At 65.4% G+C, this 17,624-nt stretch overlaps 1 protein-coding gene across 1 annotated transcript in view; it reads right to left on the bottom strand.

The window, feature by feature from the left end:
* LOC139826280 (neurexin-2-like) overlaps nt 1–17,624 on the bottom strand; it is an 86,272-nt gene that overhangs the window by 48,779 nt on the left and 19,869 nt on the right. Inside the window, exons 7-11 of the mRNA XM_071801514.1 lie at nt 16,228–16,251; nt 9,355–9,516; nt 5,662–6,067; nt 3,253–3,741; nt 1,488–1,688 (exon numbers count right to left, since the gene is read on the bottom strand). Coding sequence (XP_071657615.1) covers nt 1,488–1,688; nt 3,253–3,741; nt 5,662–6,067; nt 9,355–9,516; nt 16,228–16,251 — 1,282 coding nt within the window. The remainder of the gene's footprint in view (nt 1–1,487; nt 1,689–3,252; nt 3,742–5,661; nt 6,068–9,354; nt 9,517–16,227; nt 16,252–17,624) is intronic.

Below are 17,624 nucleotides of genomic sequence, written 5' to 3'. Positions count from 1 at the left end.
GTTTTGGGGTTCCTGGGGTGGTTTCTGGGGTTCCTGGGGTGGTTTCTGGGGTTCCTGGGGTGGTTTTGGGGCTCCTGGGGCGGTTTCTGGGGTTCCTGGGGCGGTTTCTGGGGTTCCTGGGGTCGGTTTTGGGGCTCCTGGGGTGGTTTTGGGGCTCCTGGGGTGGTTTCTGGGGTTCCTGGGGTGGTTTTTGGGGTTCCTGGGGCGGTTTCTGGGGTTCCTGGGGTGGTTTGGGGGTTCCTGGGGTGGTTTCTGGGGTTTCTGGGGTGGTTTTGGGGTTCCTGGGGTGGTTTCTGGGGTTCCTGGGGTGGTTTGGGGGTTCCTGGGGTGGTTTCTGGGGTTTCTGGGGTGGTTTTGGGGTTCCTGGGGTGGTTTTTGGGGTTCCTGGGCTGGTTTTGGGGCTCCTGGGGTGGTTTCTGGGGTTCCTGGGGTGGTTTCTGGGGTTCCTGGGGTCGGTTTTGGGGTTCCTGGGGTGGTTTCTGGGGTTCCTGGGGTGGTTTTGGGGCTCCTGGGGTGGTTTCTGGGGTTCCTGGGGTCGGTTTTGGGGCTCCTGGGGTGGTTTCTGGGGTTCCTGGGGTGGTTTTGGGGCTCCTGGGGTGGTTTCTGGGGTTCCTGGGGTGGTTTTGGGGCTCCTGGGGTGGTTTCTGGGGTTCCTGGGCTGGTTTTGGGGCTCCTGGGGCGGTTTCTGGGGTTCCTGGGGTGGTTTTGGGGCTCCTGGGGCGGTTTCTGGGGTTCCTGGGGTGGTTTTGGGGCTCCTGGGGTGGTTTTGGGGGTTCCTGGGGTGGTTTCTGGGGTTCCTGGGGCGGTTTCTGGGGTTCCTGGGGTGGTTTTGGGGTTCCTGGGGCGGTTTTGGGGTTCCTGGGCTGGTTTTGGGGTTCCTGGGGTGGTTTTGGGGTTCCTGGGGTGGTTTTGGGGTTCCTGGGGTGGTTTTTGGGGTTCCTGGGGTGGTTTCTGGGGTTCCTGGGGTGGTTTTGGGGTTCCTGGGGTGGTTTCTGGGGTTCCTGGGCTGGTTTTGGGGCTCCTGGGGCGGTTTCTGGGGTTCCTGGGGCGGTTTCTGGTGTTCCTGGGGTGGTTTTGGGGTTCCTGGGGCGGTTTCTGGTGTTCCTGGGGTGGTTTTGGGGTTCCTGGGGCGGTTTCTGGTGTTCCTGGGGTGGTTTTGGGGTTCCTGGGGCGGTTTCTGGGTTGCTGGGGTCGCGGCGCCGCTCACCGAGGTGCAGGGTGAGGCGGGGGGCGGTTGCTGGGGCGGTTTGGGGGTTCCTGGGGTGGTTTCTGCTGTTCCTGGGGTGGTTTCTGGGGTTCCTGGGGTCGGTTTTGGGGCTCCTGGGGTGGTTTCTGGGGTTCCTGGGGTGGTTTCCGGGGTTCCTGTGGCCGGTTTGGGGGTTCCTGGGGCGGTTTCTGGGGTTCCTGGGGCGGTTTCTGGGGTTCCTGGGGTCGGTTTTGGGGTTCCCGGGGCGGTTTGGGGGTCGCCGGGGTGCGGCGCCGCTCACCGAGGCGCAGGGAGAGGCGCAGGCGGGCGCGGTCCAGCTCCAGCCGCATGGAGTCCGCCGAGCGCGGCGCGGCCGTGGCCACCAGGAGCCCGAAGGCGCGCGGGGACGCGAAGCGGAGCGAAAGCGCCTCGGCCTCGGAGCGGCGCGGGGGCAGCGCCACCCGCAGGAAGGCGGCGCCGTCCAGGCTGAGCACGGCGGCTTCTGCACGGGGACGGCAACGGGGGACAGGAATGGGGGACAGCAATGGGGGGACAGCAATGGGGGACAGCAATGGGGGACAGGAATGGGGGGACAGGAATGGGGGACAGGAATGGGGGGACAGCAATGGGGGGACAGGAATGGGGGACAGGAATGGGGGGACAGCAATGGGGGGACAGCAATGGGGGACAGGAATGGGGGACAGGAATGGGGGGACAGCAACGGGGGGACAGCAATGGGGGACAGGAATGGGGGACAGGAATGGGGGGACAGCAACGGGGGGACAGCAATGGGGGACAGGAATGGGGGACAGCAATGGGGGGACAGGAATGGGGGACAGCAATGGGGGACAGCAACGGGGGACAGGAATGGGGGACAGGAATGGGGGACAGGAATGGGGGACAGCAATGGGGGACAGGAATGGGGGGACAGCAATGGGGGACAGCAATGGGGGGACAGCAATGGGGGACAGCAATGGGGGACAGGAATGGGGGGACAGGAATGGGGGACAGCAATGGGGGGACAGCAATGGGGGACAGCAATGGGGGGACAGGAATGGGGGACAGCAATGGGGGACAGCAACGGGGGACAGGAATGGGGGACAGGAATGGGGGGACAGCAATGGGGGGACAGCAATGAGGGACAGCAATGGGGGACAGGAATGGGGGACGGGAATGGGGGACAGGAATGGGGGACAGGAATGGGGGACAGCAATGGGGGACAGGAATGGGGGGACAGGAATGGGGGACAGGAATGGGGGGACAGCAACGGGGGGACAGCAATGGGGGACAGCAATGGGGGACAGGAATGGGGGACGGGAATGGGGGACAGGAATGGGGGACAGGAATGGGGGACAGCAATGGGGGACAGGAATGGGGGGACAGCAATGGGGGGACAGCAATGGGGGACAGCAATGGGGCAGCGCCACCCGCAGGAAGGCGGCGCCGTCCAGGCTGAGCACGGCGGCTTCTGCACGGGGACAGCAACGGGGAATGGGGGGGACACCGGGAATGGGGGACGGGAATGGGGGACACGGGGAATGGGGGGACAGCAATGGGGGACAGCAATGGGGGACAGGAATGGGGGGACAGCAATGGGGGACAGCAATGGGGGGACAGCAATGGGGGGACACCCGGGAATGGGCGGGACCCAGGAGTTCGGGGGCGGGACCCAGGAGTTCGGGGGCGGGACCCAGGAGTTGAGGGCGGGACCCAGGAGTTGTGGGGCGGGACCCAGGAGTTCGGGTGCTCCCTTCCCTGGGGACCCAGGAGTTCGGGGCGGGACGCAGGAGTTCGGGGGCGGGACCCAGGAGTTGGGGGCGGGACCCAGGAGTTCGGGGGCGGGACCCAGGAGTTGGGGGGAGGGACCCAGGAGTTCGGGGGCGGGACCCAGGAGTTGGGGGGAGGGACCCAGGAGTTCGGGGGCGGGACCCAGGAGTTGGGGGGAGGGACCCAGGAGTTCGGGGGCGGGACCCAGGAGTTCGGGGCGGGACCCGGGAGTTGGGGGGTGGAACCCAGGAGTCGTGGGGCACCCTGAGGGACACCGTGGGTCAGCGTGGGTCACCCACCGGTCTCGCAGCGGGGTCCCAGGAATCCGGTGGCGGAGCAATCGCAGACGAAGCGGTTCCAGCCCTCCCGGCAGAGCCCTCCGTTCCGGCAGGGGGCGCTGGCGCACAGGCGGGGCGGCTCCCGCGCGCACGCCGACGCGGCCACGCCCGGCGCCGCCTGCGCCGCCGCCAGCGCGCGCACGTCGCGGCTCCGCCCATCCACGAAGAGCGCGCGCACGCAGCCCACGAAGCCCCAGCGCAGCGACCCCGTCCAGAGCTCGGGGGGCAACGGGGGGGGCGGCAAAGGCACCGGGACCCCCTCCCCGGCCCCGGGACCCCCCGGCAGCGGGGACCCCCCGGGCTCGTCCCCCCCGAGCCCGCCAGCGGGGTCGTCATCGGGGCCCCGGCCCGGGGGGAGGCCCCCCAGGTACAGCCAGGAGTCCAGCGCCAGGATTTCGCTGTCGCCGCTGGCCAGGAACGGCGTGGAGCGGCTGTTGACGGACACCGAGCCTGTGGGACATGGGGACATTGGGGACATGGGGACACTGGGGGACATGGGGGCACTGAGGGACATTGGGGACATGGGGACACTGGGGGACATGGGGGCACTGGGGACATGGGGACACTGGGGGACATGGGGGCACTGGGGGACATTGGAGACATGGGGGACATTGGGGGACATGGGGACACTGGGGACATGGGGACACTGGGGGACATGGGGGCATTGAGGGACATTGAGGGACATTGGGGACATGGGGACACTGGGGGACATGGGGACACTGGGGGACATTGGAGACATGGGGGACATTGGAGACATGGGGGACATTGGGGGACATGGGGACACTGGGGGACATGGGGGCATTGGGGGACATTGGGGACATGGGGACACTGGGGGACACAGGGGGACATGGGGGCATTGGGGGACATTGGCATTGGAGACATGGGGACACTGGGGACATGGGGGCATTGGGTGACATTGGGGGACACTGGGGACACTGGGGGGACATGGGGACATTGGGGGACATGGGGACATAGGGACATTGGGGACATGGGGGCACTGGGGGACATTGGGGACACTGGGGGACATGGGGACACTGGGGGACATTGGGGGACATGGGGACATAGGGGGGACATTGGGGGTATTGGGGAAATGGGGACACTGGGGGACATTGGGGGACTTGGGGATATTGGGGGACATGGGGACACTGGGGACATAGGGGGACATGGGGACATAGGGGGGACATTGGGGGTATTGGGGAAATGGGGACACTGGGGGACATTGGGGGACATGGGGACATAGGGGGGACATTGGGGGTATTGGGGAAATGGGGACATGGGGACATTGGGGGACATGGGGACACTGGGGGACATTGGGGACACTGGGGGACATTGGGGGTATTGGGGACACGGGGACATTGGGGGACATGGGGACATTTGGGACATGGGGGGATATAGGAGGGACATTGGGGGTATTGGGGAAACGGGGACACAGGGGGACATGGGGGCATTGAGGGACATGGGGGGACATTGGGAGACATTGGGGACATGGGGGGACATTGGGGAAACGGGGACACAGGGACATAGGGGACATTGGGAATATTGGGGGATGTGGGGACATTGGGGACATTGAGGGACATGGGGACATTGGGGGTATTGGGGAAATGGGGACACTGAGGGACATAAGGGACATGGGGACATTGAGGGATACAGGGGGACATTGGGGGTCATGGGGAGACATAGGGACATGGGGAGACTTATGGGGACATAGGGACATATGGGGGCATAGGGACATGGGGACATTGGGACATATGGGGACATGGGGGCATTGGGGAACAAGGGGAACATTGAGGGACATGGGGGGACAAGGGGGGGACATGGGGACACTGAGGGGACATTGAGGGACATGGGGACATTGGGGGACATGGGGACATTGGGGGACATTGAGGGGACATGTGGGGACATTGGGGGACATTGAGGGAACATGTAGGGACATTGAGGGGACATGTAGGGACGTTGAGGGACATGGGGACATTGGGGGACATAGGGACACTGGGGGACACAGCACCATGGTGACATGGGGGGGGGGGGTCAGGGTCACGCAGGGTCACGGGGGGGGGGTCGGGGTCACATGGGGACACGGGGGGGGGGTGGGGTCACGTGGGGTCAAGGGTACGTGGGGTCTGCGGGGTCACATGGGGTCACCCGGGATCATGGGGGTCAGGGGTGCACGGGGACACATGGGGACACGGGGAGGGTCAGGGGTGTGTGGGGTCATACGGGGTCACGGGGGTCACGCAGGGACACGGGGGGTTGGGGTCTGCGGGGTCACCCGGGGTCACCCGGGATCATGGGGGTCAGGGGTGCGTGGGGGACTCGTGGGGACACACGGGGGGGTCGGGGTCACTCGGGGCCACCCCCGCCCCCCCTCACCTCTCCTCCCGTCCCTCTGCACGTCCACGTGGCACCACTCCCCGTCCGTCACCTTGCGCGCCGTGGCCTTGACCTTGACCCCTCCGGCGCCCATGTCCAGCAGCAGGTAGAGGTGCCCGTCCAGCAGCTCCAGCGCCAGGTACGGGGGCCGGGGCCCGCGCCCCCCCCCGAAGAGCAGCAGCCCGTCGGGCTCCGTGGTGCGGAACTCGAAGGACACGGAGCCCGCGCGCGCCGCCCCCCAGCCCGGCAGCGCCAGCACGGCGGGGGGGGTGGCGAAGGCGACGGGCTCGGGGGGGGGCACGGGCTGGCAGCCGAAGCGCAGGTCCCCGTGCAGCGTCACCCGCGCGTCCCCCGCCTGCGCCAGCCGCGACAGCTCCAGCTTGAAGTCGTTGTTCTTGTAGATCACCTGGGGGGGACAGGGGGGACAATGCGGGGGGCACCGGGACTCAGGAGCGCTGGGTGGCCCATCCACATGTCCCCGTCCAGCCCCTGTCCCTGTGTCCCCGTCCAGCCCCTGTCCCCATGTCCCCATCCACCTCCTGTCCCTGTGTCCCCATCCACCTCCTGTCCCCATGTCCCCATTTGGCCCCTGTCCCCATGTCCCCATCCAGCCAATGTCCCCAGGAACACTGGGCGTCCTGTCCCCATGTCCCCATCCAGCCCCTGTCCCCATGTCCCCATCCAGCCAATGTCCCCAGGAACACTGGGCGTCCTGGCCCCATGTCCCCATCTGGCCCCTGTCCCCGTGTCCCCATCCAGCTCCTGTCCCCATCCAGCCCCTGTCCCCGTGTCCCCATCCAGCTCCTGTCCCCATCCAGCCCCTGTCCCCATCCAGCCCCTGTCCCTGTGTCCCCATCCAGCTCCTGTCCCCATCCAGCCCCTGTCCCCGTGTCCCCATCCAGCTCCTGTCCCCATCCAGCCCCTGTCCCTGTGTCCCCACCCAGCCAATGTCCCCAGGAACACTGGGCGTCCTGTCCCCATGTCCCCATCCAGCCCCTGTCCCTGTGTCCCCATCCAGCCCCTGTCCCCATGTCCCTCTTGAAGTCGTTGTTCTTGTAGATCACCTGGGGGGACATGGGGGACAATGCGGGGGGCACCGGGGGGCACCGGGGCCCAGGAGCGCTGGGTGGCCCGTCCACGTGTCCCCGTCCACCTCCTGTCCCCATGTCCCCATCCAGTGCCTGTCCCCATGTCCCCGTCCAGCCCCTGTCCCTGTGTCCCCATCCAGCTCCTGTCCCCATGTCCCCATCCAGCCAATGTCCCCAGGAACACTGGGTGTCCTGTCCCTGTGTCTCCATCCAGCCCCTGTCCCCGTGTCCCCGTCCACCTCCTGTCCCCGTGTCCCCACCCAGCCCCTGTCCCTGTGTCCCCAGGAACACCGAGCATCATGTCCCCGTGTCCCCATCCAGCTCCTGTCCCCATCCAGCCCCTGTCCCTGTGTCCCCATCCAGCCCCTGTCCCTGTGTCCCCATCCAGCCCCTGTCCCCATGTCCCCATCCACCTCCTGTCCCTGTGTCCCCATCCAGCCCCTGTCCCCATGTCCCCATCCAGCCCCTGTCCCCGTGTCCCCATCCAGCCAATGTCCCCAGGAACACTGGGTGTCCTGTCCCTGTGTCCCCATCCAGCTCCTGTCCCTGTGTCCCCATCCAGCCCCTGTCCCCGTGTCCCCATCCAGCCAATGTCCCCAGGAACACTGGGCGTCCTGTCCCCCATGTCCCCATCCAGCCCCTGTCCCCATGTCCCCATTTGGCCCCTGTCCCCGTGTCCCCATCCAGCCAATGTCCCCAGGAACACTGGGCGTCCTGTCCCTGTGTCCCCATCCAGCCCCTGTCCCTGTGTCCCCATCCAGCCCCTGTCCCCATGTCCCTCTTGAAGTCGTTGTTCTTGTAGATCACCTGGGGGGGACACTGGGGACAATGTGGGGGGTGCACTGAGGGTCACCAGTCCCCAGGAACACTGGGCATCCTGTCCCCATGTCCCCTGTCTCCCTGTGTCCCCTCATGTACCCCCGTGTTCGCCCATGTCCCCTCATGTCCCCCCGTGTCCCTGTGTCCCCGTGTCCCCATGTCCCATGTCCCCATGTCCCCGTGTCCCATGTCCCCCCATGTCCCATGTCCCTGTGCCCCCCATGTCCCCTGTGTCCCCATGTCCCCCAGTGTCCCCCCATGTCCCCATGTCCTCATGTGTCCACATGTGTCCCCATGTCCCCATGTCCCTGTGCCCCCCCATGTCCCCTGTGTTCCCCCAATGTCCCATGTCCCCCCATGTCCCCATGTCCCCCCATGTCCCCCCATGTCCCCATGTCCCCCATGTCCCATGCCCCCCCATGTCCCCCGTGTCCCATGTCCCCATGTCCCAATGTCCCCCCATGTCCCCCGTGTCCCTTCATGTCCCCCTGTCCCCCCGTGCCCCCCCATGTCCTCATATCCCCCCATGTCCCCGTGTCCCATGTCCCCATGTCCCCCCATGTCCCTATGTCCCATGTCCCATGACCCCCATGTCCCATGCCCCCCCATGTCCCCCCATGTCCCCCATGTCCCATGTCCCATGCCCCTCCGTGTCCCCCCATGTCCCCTCGTGTCCCCCCGTGCCCCTGTGTCCCCATGCCCCGCCATGTCCCCGTGTCCCAATGTCCCCCCCATGTCCCCCATGTCCCATGCCCCCCCATGTCCCCATGTCCCCATGTCCCCATGTCCCCTGTGTCCCATGTCCCCATGTCCCCATGTCCCAATGTCCCCCCATGTCCTCATATCCCCCCATGTCCCCGTGCCCCCCCGTGTCCCATGTCCCCCCGTGTCCCCCCCATGTCCCCATGTCCCCCAATGTCCCCATGTCCCCCCATGTCCCCCATGTCCCTTCATGTCTCCATGTCCCCCCGTGCCCCCCCATGTCCTCAAGCCCCCCATGTCCCCGTGTCCCATGTCCCCATGTCCTCCCATGTCCCTATGTCCCATGTCCCATGCCCCTCTGTGTCCCCCCATGTCCCCTCGTGTCCCCCCGTGCCCCTGTGTCCCCATATCCCCCCATGTCCCCGTGTCCCAATGTCCCCCAATGTCCCCCATGTCCCCCCATGTCCCCCATGTCCCATGCCCCCCCATGTCCCCATGTCCCCTGTGTCCCATGTCCCCATGTCCCCATGTCCCCCGTGCCCCCCCATGTCCTCAAACCCCCCATGTCCCCGTGTCCCATGTCCCCATGTCCCCCATGTCCCCCCATGTCCCATGCCCCCCCATGTCCCCATGTCCCTATGTCCCCTGTGTCCCATGTCCCCATGTCCCTTGTCCCCCCATGTCCTCATATCCCCCCATGTCCCCATGTCCCCCAATGTCCCCATGCCCCCCCATGTCCCCCATGTCCCTATGTCCCATGTCCCATCTCCCCCATGTCCCATGCCCCTCTGTGTCCCCCCATGTCCCCCCATGTCCCCTCATGTCCCCCTGTGCCCCTGTGTCCCCATGCCCCCCCATGTCCCCATGTCCCCCCCATGTCCCATGCCCCCCCATGTCCCCCATGTCCCCCCATGTCCCATGCCCCCCCATGTCCCCATGTCCCCCCATGTCCCATGCCCCCCCATGTCCCATGCCCCCCCATGTCCCATGCCCCCCCATGTCCCATGCCCCTCCGTGTCCCCCCACGTCCCCCACGTCCCCCTGTCCCCCACGTCCCCCTGTCCCCCCCATGTCCCCCGCTCACGTCCTTGAGGCAGCCCATGAAGTTGCTGCTGACGGGGGAGCCGGGCAGGTCGGCCGTGTTGGGCGACCCCCCCACGTAGAAGAAGTCGTCGGAGCCCAGCATGGTGAAATCCTCCTGCGTGTAGCCCGTGGTGGTCAGGATCCCGTCCACCGAGATCGTCACCTGCGGCACCTCCGCGTCAGGGGGCGCCCGCGGGGGCACCCGAATGGGGGGGGGGGGGACACCCCGAGTGGGGGGGGGGGCACCCCGAGTGGGGGGGGGGCACCCCGAGTTGGGGGGGGGGGCACCCCGAATTGGGGGAATGGGGGGCACCCCGAATGGGGGGATGGGGGATGGGGGGGTAGCCTGAATGGGGGGATGGGGGGACACCCCGAATGGGGGGATGGGGAATGGGGGATGGGGGGGCACCCCGAATGGGGGGGGAATGGGGAATGGGGGATGGGGTGGTAGCCTGAATGGGGGGATGGGGGGACACCCCGAATGGGGGGATGGGGGACACCCCGAGTGGGGGGGGGACACCCCGAGTGGGGGGATGGGGGGACACCCCGAATGGGGGGATGGGGGACACCCCGAGTGGGGGGGGGGACACCCCGAGTGGGGGGATGGGGGGACACCCCGAATGGGGGGATGGGGGACACCCCGAGTGGGGGGGGGACACCCCGAGTGGGGGGATGGGGGACACCCCGAATGGGGGGGGGGCACCCCGAATGGGGGGATGGGGAATGGGGGATGGGGGATGGGGGGGGCAGCCTGAATGGGGGGGGATGGGGGGACACCCCGAATGGGGGGGAATGGCGGATGGGGGGGGGTCACCCCGAATGGGGGGGAATGGGGGATGGGGGGACAACCTGAATGGGGGGGGATGGGGGATGGGGGGGCAGCCTGAATGGGGGGGGATGGGGGATGGGGGGGCAGCCTGAATGGGGGGGGATGGGGGGACACCCCGAATGGGGGGATGGGGGATGGGGGGGGCAGCCTGAATGGGGGGATGGGGGGACACCCCGAATGGGGGGGGGAAATGGAGAATGGGGGAAGGGGGGGGTAGCCTGAATGGGGGGATGGGGGGACACCCCGAATGGGGGGGGGCACCCCGAATGGGGGGGGGCACCCCGAATGGGGGAATGGGGGATGGGGGGGGTAGCCTGAATGGGGGGATGGGGACACCCCGAATGGGGGGGAATGGGAATGGGGGGGGACACCCCGAATGGGGGGGAATGGGGGATGGGGGATGGGGGGACACCCCGAATGGGGCAGGGGAATGGGGGATGGGGGGGACACCCCGAATAGGGGGGGATGGGGGACACCCCGAATGAGGGGGGAATGGGGGATGGGGGGGGCAGCCTGAATGGGGGGATGGGGGGTCACCCCGAATGGGGCGGGGGAATGGGGGATGGGAAATGGGGGAACACCCCGAATGGGGGGGGATGGGGGATGGGGGGGACACCCCAAATGGGGGGGGAACGGGGGGGGGCAATGTGGGGGAGCCCAGATGGGGGGGGAACCACAGGGGGATGGAGCCCAGATGGGGAATAGGGGGAGGGACCACAAATGGGGGGGGACCACAAATGGGGGGGAATAGGGGGAGGGACCACAAATGGGGGAATGGACCCCAAATGGGGGGGGGTGGAGCTCAAATGGGGGGACCCCAAAATGGGGGGGAATAGAGGGAGGGACCACAAATGGGGGAGGGTGGACCAGACATGGGGGGGAGACCAAAAATGGGGGGCAGGTGGGGGAGACCCCAAATAGGGGGTGGTACCCAAGGGGTGGGGGGAGTAATGGGGGTGGGGGGACACAAAGGGGGTGCTGGGGACAACGGGGGGGCAGCGGGGAAATGGGGGGACAATGGAGGCACTTGGGGGACAATGGGGGGACCGGGGGGGGGGGGTTGGTGGCCTTGGGGGGGTTGGGGGTCCCCAGGGCACCTTTGGCCACAGACACGGGACCCCAGGTAGGGGAGGGGGGACTTGGGGACCCCCCTGTGTCCCCCCCCGCACTGGGGGACCCAGGCGTCCGGGTGCCCCGCCCCCCCCCACCAGGGGGACCCAGGCGTCCGGGTGCCCCCCGAACCCCCCGCACCCACCTACCTGCTGCCCCCCCGGAGGGACCCAGGCGTCCGGGAGGCTCCGCCCCTTCCTCGGGGTGGGGCGGGGACCCAGGCGTCCGAGCGCAGCTGAGCCCCGTTCGCGGTTAATTAGTGCTCATTAGCGGCAGCTGCTAATGAGGGTCACGCGGACCCCCCCGTGCTGACACCTGGGGAGGGGCGGGGCCCGGACGCCTGGGTCCCCTCCTGCCCCACCCACCCCACTCGTGACCTCGCAAGGGGACGCAGGCGTCCGGGACCCCCCCCCAGGGGGGCAGAGTGGCCTTAAGGGACATGGGACGGGGTGACAATGGGGATGGGGTGACAAAGGGGACAAGGTGACAATAGGGATGGGGTGACCCCAAGGGACATGGGGACAGGGTGACCCCAAGGGGACAGGGTGACCAAGGGACAGGGTGACCAAGGGGACGGGGTGACAATGGGGAGGGGGTGACAAAGGGACAGGGTGACCAGGGGAAGATGGGGTGACAATGGGGACAGAGTGACAAAGGGACAGGGTGACAAAGGGGACAAAAGGACAGGGTGACCAAGGGATGGGGTGACCAAGGGACAGGGTGACAAAGGGGACACGGTGACAATGGGGACAGGGTGACAACAGGGATAGGGTGACCCTAAGGGACACGGGGACAAGGTGACAATGGGGCCGGGGTGACCCCAAGGTGACAATGGGGCCGGGGTGACAACGGGGACAGGGTGACAATGGGGCCGGGGTGACCCCAAGGTGACAACGGGGCCGGGGTGACCCCAAGGGGACACAGGGGGTGACAAAGGGGACACGGGGGTGACATCGGGGGGGGTGACACGGGGGGGGGGGTGGGTTAGTAAGGAGCTTTGGGGTCCTCAGCCAGCACCGGGACGGACGGACGGACGGACGGACGGGGCCGTTAGTGAGCGGCGTGCGGGGCCGTGCACACGCGCGTGCGGGACGGGGGGGGGGGGAGCAGCGGGGGCAGCTTTGCACACGCGCGTGAGCTCACGAGTGTGCACGCGGGTGGGGGTGTGCACCAGGGCGCCCTCGTGCGCACACGGGGCCTCGCACCAACACACACGCGTGCACCTTGCACCAATGCACACCCGTGCAAGTTGCACACCGGCACCTTGCACCAATGCACACACACCTTGCACGAGGACTCCCCCGTGCACCAATGCACACCCATGCACGCACACGTTGCACCAGGACACACTTGTGCACGCATGCACCTTGCACCAATGCACACGCACCTTGCACGAGGACTCCCCCGTGCACCAATGCACACCCATGCACGCACACGTTGCACCAGGACACACTTGTGCACGCATGCACCTTGCACCAATGCACACGCACCTTGCACGAGGACTCCCCCATGCACCAATGCACACCCGTGCGCTCACACCTTGCACCAATGCACCCGCACCTTGCACGAGGACACCCCAATGCACCAATGCGCACCTGTGCACACACACACTTTGCACAAGGACACACGCACCTTGCACCAATGCACACGCACCTTGCACGAGGACACCCCTGTGCACATTGCACACCAGCACCTTGCACCAATGCACACGCAGCTTGCACGAGGACACCCCAATGCACCAATGCACACCCGTGCGTACACACATTGCACAAGGACACACTTGTGCACGCATGCACCTTGCACCAATGCACACGCACCTTGCACGAGGGTGTCCTCGTGCACATTGCACACCAGCACCTTGCACCAATGCACCCGCACCTTGCACGAGGACTCCCCCATGCACCAATGCACAGCCATGCGCACACACACATTGCACAAGGACACGCTTGTGCACACACACCTTGCACCAATGCACACCCGTGCACACACGCACCTTGCACCAGGACACGCTTGTGCACACACGCACCTTGCACCAATGCACACCCATGTACACACCAGCACCTTGCACCAATGCACACCTGTGCACACATGTTGCGCCAGGACACACTTGTGCACGCACACACCGTGCACCAATGCACACGCAGCTTGCACGAGGACACCCCCATGCACCAATGCGCACCTGTGCACACACACACTTTGCACAAGGACACACGCACACCAGCACCTTGCACCAATGCACACGCACCTTGCACGAGGACACCCCTGTGCACATTGCACACCAGCACCTTGCACCAATGCACACGCACCTTGCACGAGGACACCCCCATGCACCAATGCACACCCATGCGCACACACGTTGCACCAGGACACGCTTGTGCACACACGCACCTTGCACCAATGCACACGCACCTTGCACGAGGACACCCCTGTGCACATTGCACACCAGCACCTTGCACCAATGCACACGCAGCTTGCACGAGGACACCCCCATGCACCAATGCACGCCCATGCGCACACACGTTGCACCAGGACACGCTTGTGCACACACGCACCTTGCACCAATGCACACGTACCTTGCACGAGGACACCCCTGTGCACATTGCACACCAGCACCTTGCACCAATGCACACGCACCTTGCACGAGGACACCCCCATGCACCAGTGCACACCCGTGCACACACACACATTGCACAAGGACACACTTGTGCACACACACCTTGCACCAATGCACACGCACCTTGCACGAGGACACCCCCATGCACCAATGCACACCTGTGCACACACGCATTGCACCAGGACACACTCGTGCACACGCACCTTGCACCAATGCACACGCACCTTGCACGAGGACACCCCCATGCACCAATGCACACCCATGCGCACACACGTTGCACCAGGACACGCTTGTGCACACGCACCTTGCACCAATGCACATGCAGCTTGCACGAGGACTGCCCCATGCACCAATGCACACCTGTGCACACACAGAGATTGCACCAGGACACACTTGTGCACACCAGCACCTTGCACCAATGCACACGCACCTTGCACGAGGACACCCCCGTGCACACCCCCTCCGCCCCTCCCCCCCCCCCACCCCCACTGCTCCCCCTGCAGCACCCGAGGGTGGGGGAGGGGCGGGGGGTGGGGGAGGGGTCGCAGTGTTAGTGACGACGTGCGAAGCCGTGCGGGGGCAGCGGGGCCCGATCCTGGCGGGGGGAGGGGAGGGGAAGGGGGGGGGATGGGGGGGGGGGAGGGGCGGCAGCTTGTCCTGAAAACGCCGTTTCCGTCCTCAAATCGGGGGGTGCTGGGGGGAAGGGGGGGGGTGCTCTAAAATTGCCCGAAATCCCAAGAATTCACCCCAAAATAGGGGGGTTGGACCCCCACGACCCTTCTAGGGCAAAAGTGCCCCTTCCAGGGTGGGGTTTTGGGGGAAAATCGCCTGATTTTGGGCTAAAATGGCCTCATTTTGGCATTGGGGAGTGCAGACCTGGCCACGTACGGGGGGGTCTAAAATTGCTCTAAAATCGCCCAAAATCCCAAGAATTCGCCCCAAAATAGAGGAGTTGGTTGCCCATGACCCTTCCAGGGCAAAAATGCCCCTTCCAGGGTGGGATTTTGGGGAAAAATTGCCTGATTTGGGGCTAAAAATCACCCAATTTTGACCTAAAATGGCCTCGTTTTGGCCTCAGGGAGCCTGGGCCTGGCTGCGTACAGGGGGGTCTAAAATCGCCCAAAATCCCAAGAATTCACCCCAAAATAGAGGAGTTGGTTGCCCATGACCCCTCCAGGGCAAAAATGCCCCTTCCAGGGTGGGATTTTGGGGAAAAAATGCCTGATTTGGGGCTAAAAATCACCCAATTTTGACCTAAAATGGCCTCGTTTTGGCCTCAGGGAGCCTGGGCCTGGCTGCGTACGGAGGGGTCTAAAATCGCCCAAAATCCCAAGAATTCACCCCAAAATAGAGGGGTTGGACCCCCATGACCCCTCCAGGCCAAAAATGCCCCTTCCGGGGTGAAATTTTGGGCTCAAATCGCCTGATTTTGGGCTAAAATAGCCTGATTTTGGCATCGGGGAGCTTGGGCCTGGCTGCGTACGGGGGGGGGGGTCTAAAATTGCTCTAAAATCGCCCAAAATCCCAAGAATTCACCCCAAAATAGAGGGGTTGGACCCCCATGACCCCTCCAGAGCAAAAATGCCCCTTCCAGGGTGAAATTTTGGGCTCAAATCGCCTGATTTTGGGCTAAAATCACCTTATTTTGGCATCGGGGAGCTTGGGCCTGGCTGCGTACGGGGGGGTCTAAAATTGCCTGAAATCCCAAGAATTCACCCCAAAATAGAGGGGTTGGACCCCCACGACCCCTCCAGGGCAAAAATGCCCCTTCCAGGGTGGAATTTTGGGCTCAAATCGCCTGATTTTGGGCTCAAATCGCCTGATTTTGGCATTGGGGATCCCCGGCCTTGCTGTGTACGGGGGGGTCTAAAATTGCCTGAAATCCCAAGAATTCACCCCAAAATAGGGGGGTTGGACCCCCACGACCCCTCCAGGCCAAAAATGCCCCTTCCAGGGTGGAATTTTGGGCTCAAATCGCCTGATTTTGAGCTAAAATCACCTTATTTTGGCATCAGGATCCCGGGCCTGGCTGCGTACGGGGGGGTCTAAAATTGCCCTAAACTCCCCCAAACCCCCCCAAAAAAGTGGCGTTGCCCCCCCCCCTCCCCCCCCAAGGACAAACCCCCCCCTCTGCCCCCAAAGAGGCGGATTTGGGGGGGACCGGGCGGGTTTTTTGGGGGGGTGGGGGGGGTGCCCCGCAGGGCGGGGCGGGGGGGCTGGGATTTGCCCAAAACGAGTGGATTTGGCCCCGAAAGGCGCATTTTGGGGGGGGGGGGGGGTAACAATTAATTGATAACTACCAGGTAATGCAGTTTGTTTACCATAGCGTGTCCGATCCCTGCGTGCTGGGGGCGCCGGGGGGGCAGCGGAAAAAGAGGACAGAACACACAAAAATGACATTTTGCCGCCAAGGGGAGGGGGGGGGAAGGGGGGGGGGGTGGATTTTGGGGCGTTTTGGGGGGGGTTTTGGTTTGGTTTGGTTTGGTTTGTTTTATAAAAGGGGGGGCCCCCCCTGGATTAGTTGGGGGCGGGTTAGTGGGGGGGGCCCCGGGGGGGGAAGCGTGTTAGTGCACACAAAGGGGGGGGCGGCGCACGAAGAGGGGGGGGGGAGAGGGACCCAGGCGTCCGGGGGAACCCAGGCGTCCGGGGGGACCCAGGCGTCCAGGGGACCCAGGTTTCCGGGGGGACCCAGGCGTCCGGGGGACCCAGGTGTCTGGGGGGGACCCAGGCGTCCGGGGGGACCCAGGCAACCAGGGGAACCCAGGCATCTGGGGGGGAACCGGTTGGAGGAGGGACCCAGGCATCCGGGGGGACCCAGGCGTCCGGGTGAACCCAGGTGTCTGGGAGGGACCCAGGCGTCCCGGGGGACCCAGGCATCCGGGGGGACCCAGGCATCCGGGGGGGAGCCGGTTGGAGGAGGGACCCAGGCATCAGAGGGGACCCAGGCATTCGGGGGGACCCAGGCGTCCGGGGGGACCCAGGCGTCCGGGAGGACCCAGGCATCCGGGGGGGACCCAGGCCTCTGGGGGTCCCAGGCCTCTGTGGGGGAGCTGGTTGGAGGAGGGACCCAGGCGTCCGGGGAGACCCAGGCGTCTGGGGGGACCCAGGCGTCCGGGGGGGAGCCGGTTGGAGGAGGGACCCTGGCGTCCGGTGCTCCCAGTTGGGAAGGACCCAAGGAACCAGTGTTCCCAGTTGGAAAGGATACAAGGAACCAGTGCTCCCAGTTTGAGAAGGGACCCCGGTGTCCGGTGCTCCCAGTTTGGGAAGGGTCCAAGGAACCAGTGCTCCCAGTTGGGGAGCAGAGTTCAGCACCCAGTGCTCCCAGTTGGGTGCTTGACCAAGGTGTCCGTCACCCCATTGGGTGCTCCCAGTTGGGTGCTTGACCATGATGCCCATCACCTCCAGTTGGGTGCTTGACCGAGGTGTCCATCACCCATTGGGTGCTCCCAGTGCTCCCAGTTGGGTGCTTGACCAAGATGCCCATCACCCCATTGGGTGGTTGACCAAGCACCCATTGGGTGCTCCCAGTTGGGTGGTTGACCAAGGCACCCAATGCTCCCATCACCCCATTGTGTGCTTGACCAAGGTGTCCGCCACTCCATTGGGTGCTCCCAGTTGGGTTCTAGACCAACATGCTCATCATCCCATTGGGTGCTTGACCAAGACGCCCATCACCTCCAGTTGGGTGCTTGACCAAGGTGTCCACCACCCCATTGGG

This window comes from Patagioenas fasciata, chromosome 39 (assembly GCF_037038585.1).
Source record: "Patagioenas fasciata isolate bPatFas1 chromosome 39, bPatFas1.hap1, whole genome shotgun sequence".
Lineage (NCBI taxonomy): Eukaryota > Metazoa > Chordata > Aves > Columbiformes > Columbidae > Patagioenas > Patagioenas fasciata.
This window is presented reverse-complemented; position numbering and strand designations above follow the sequence as displayed.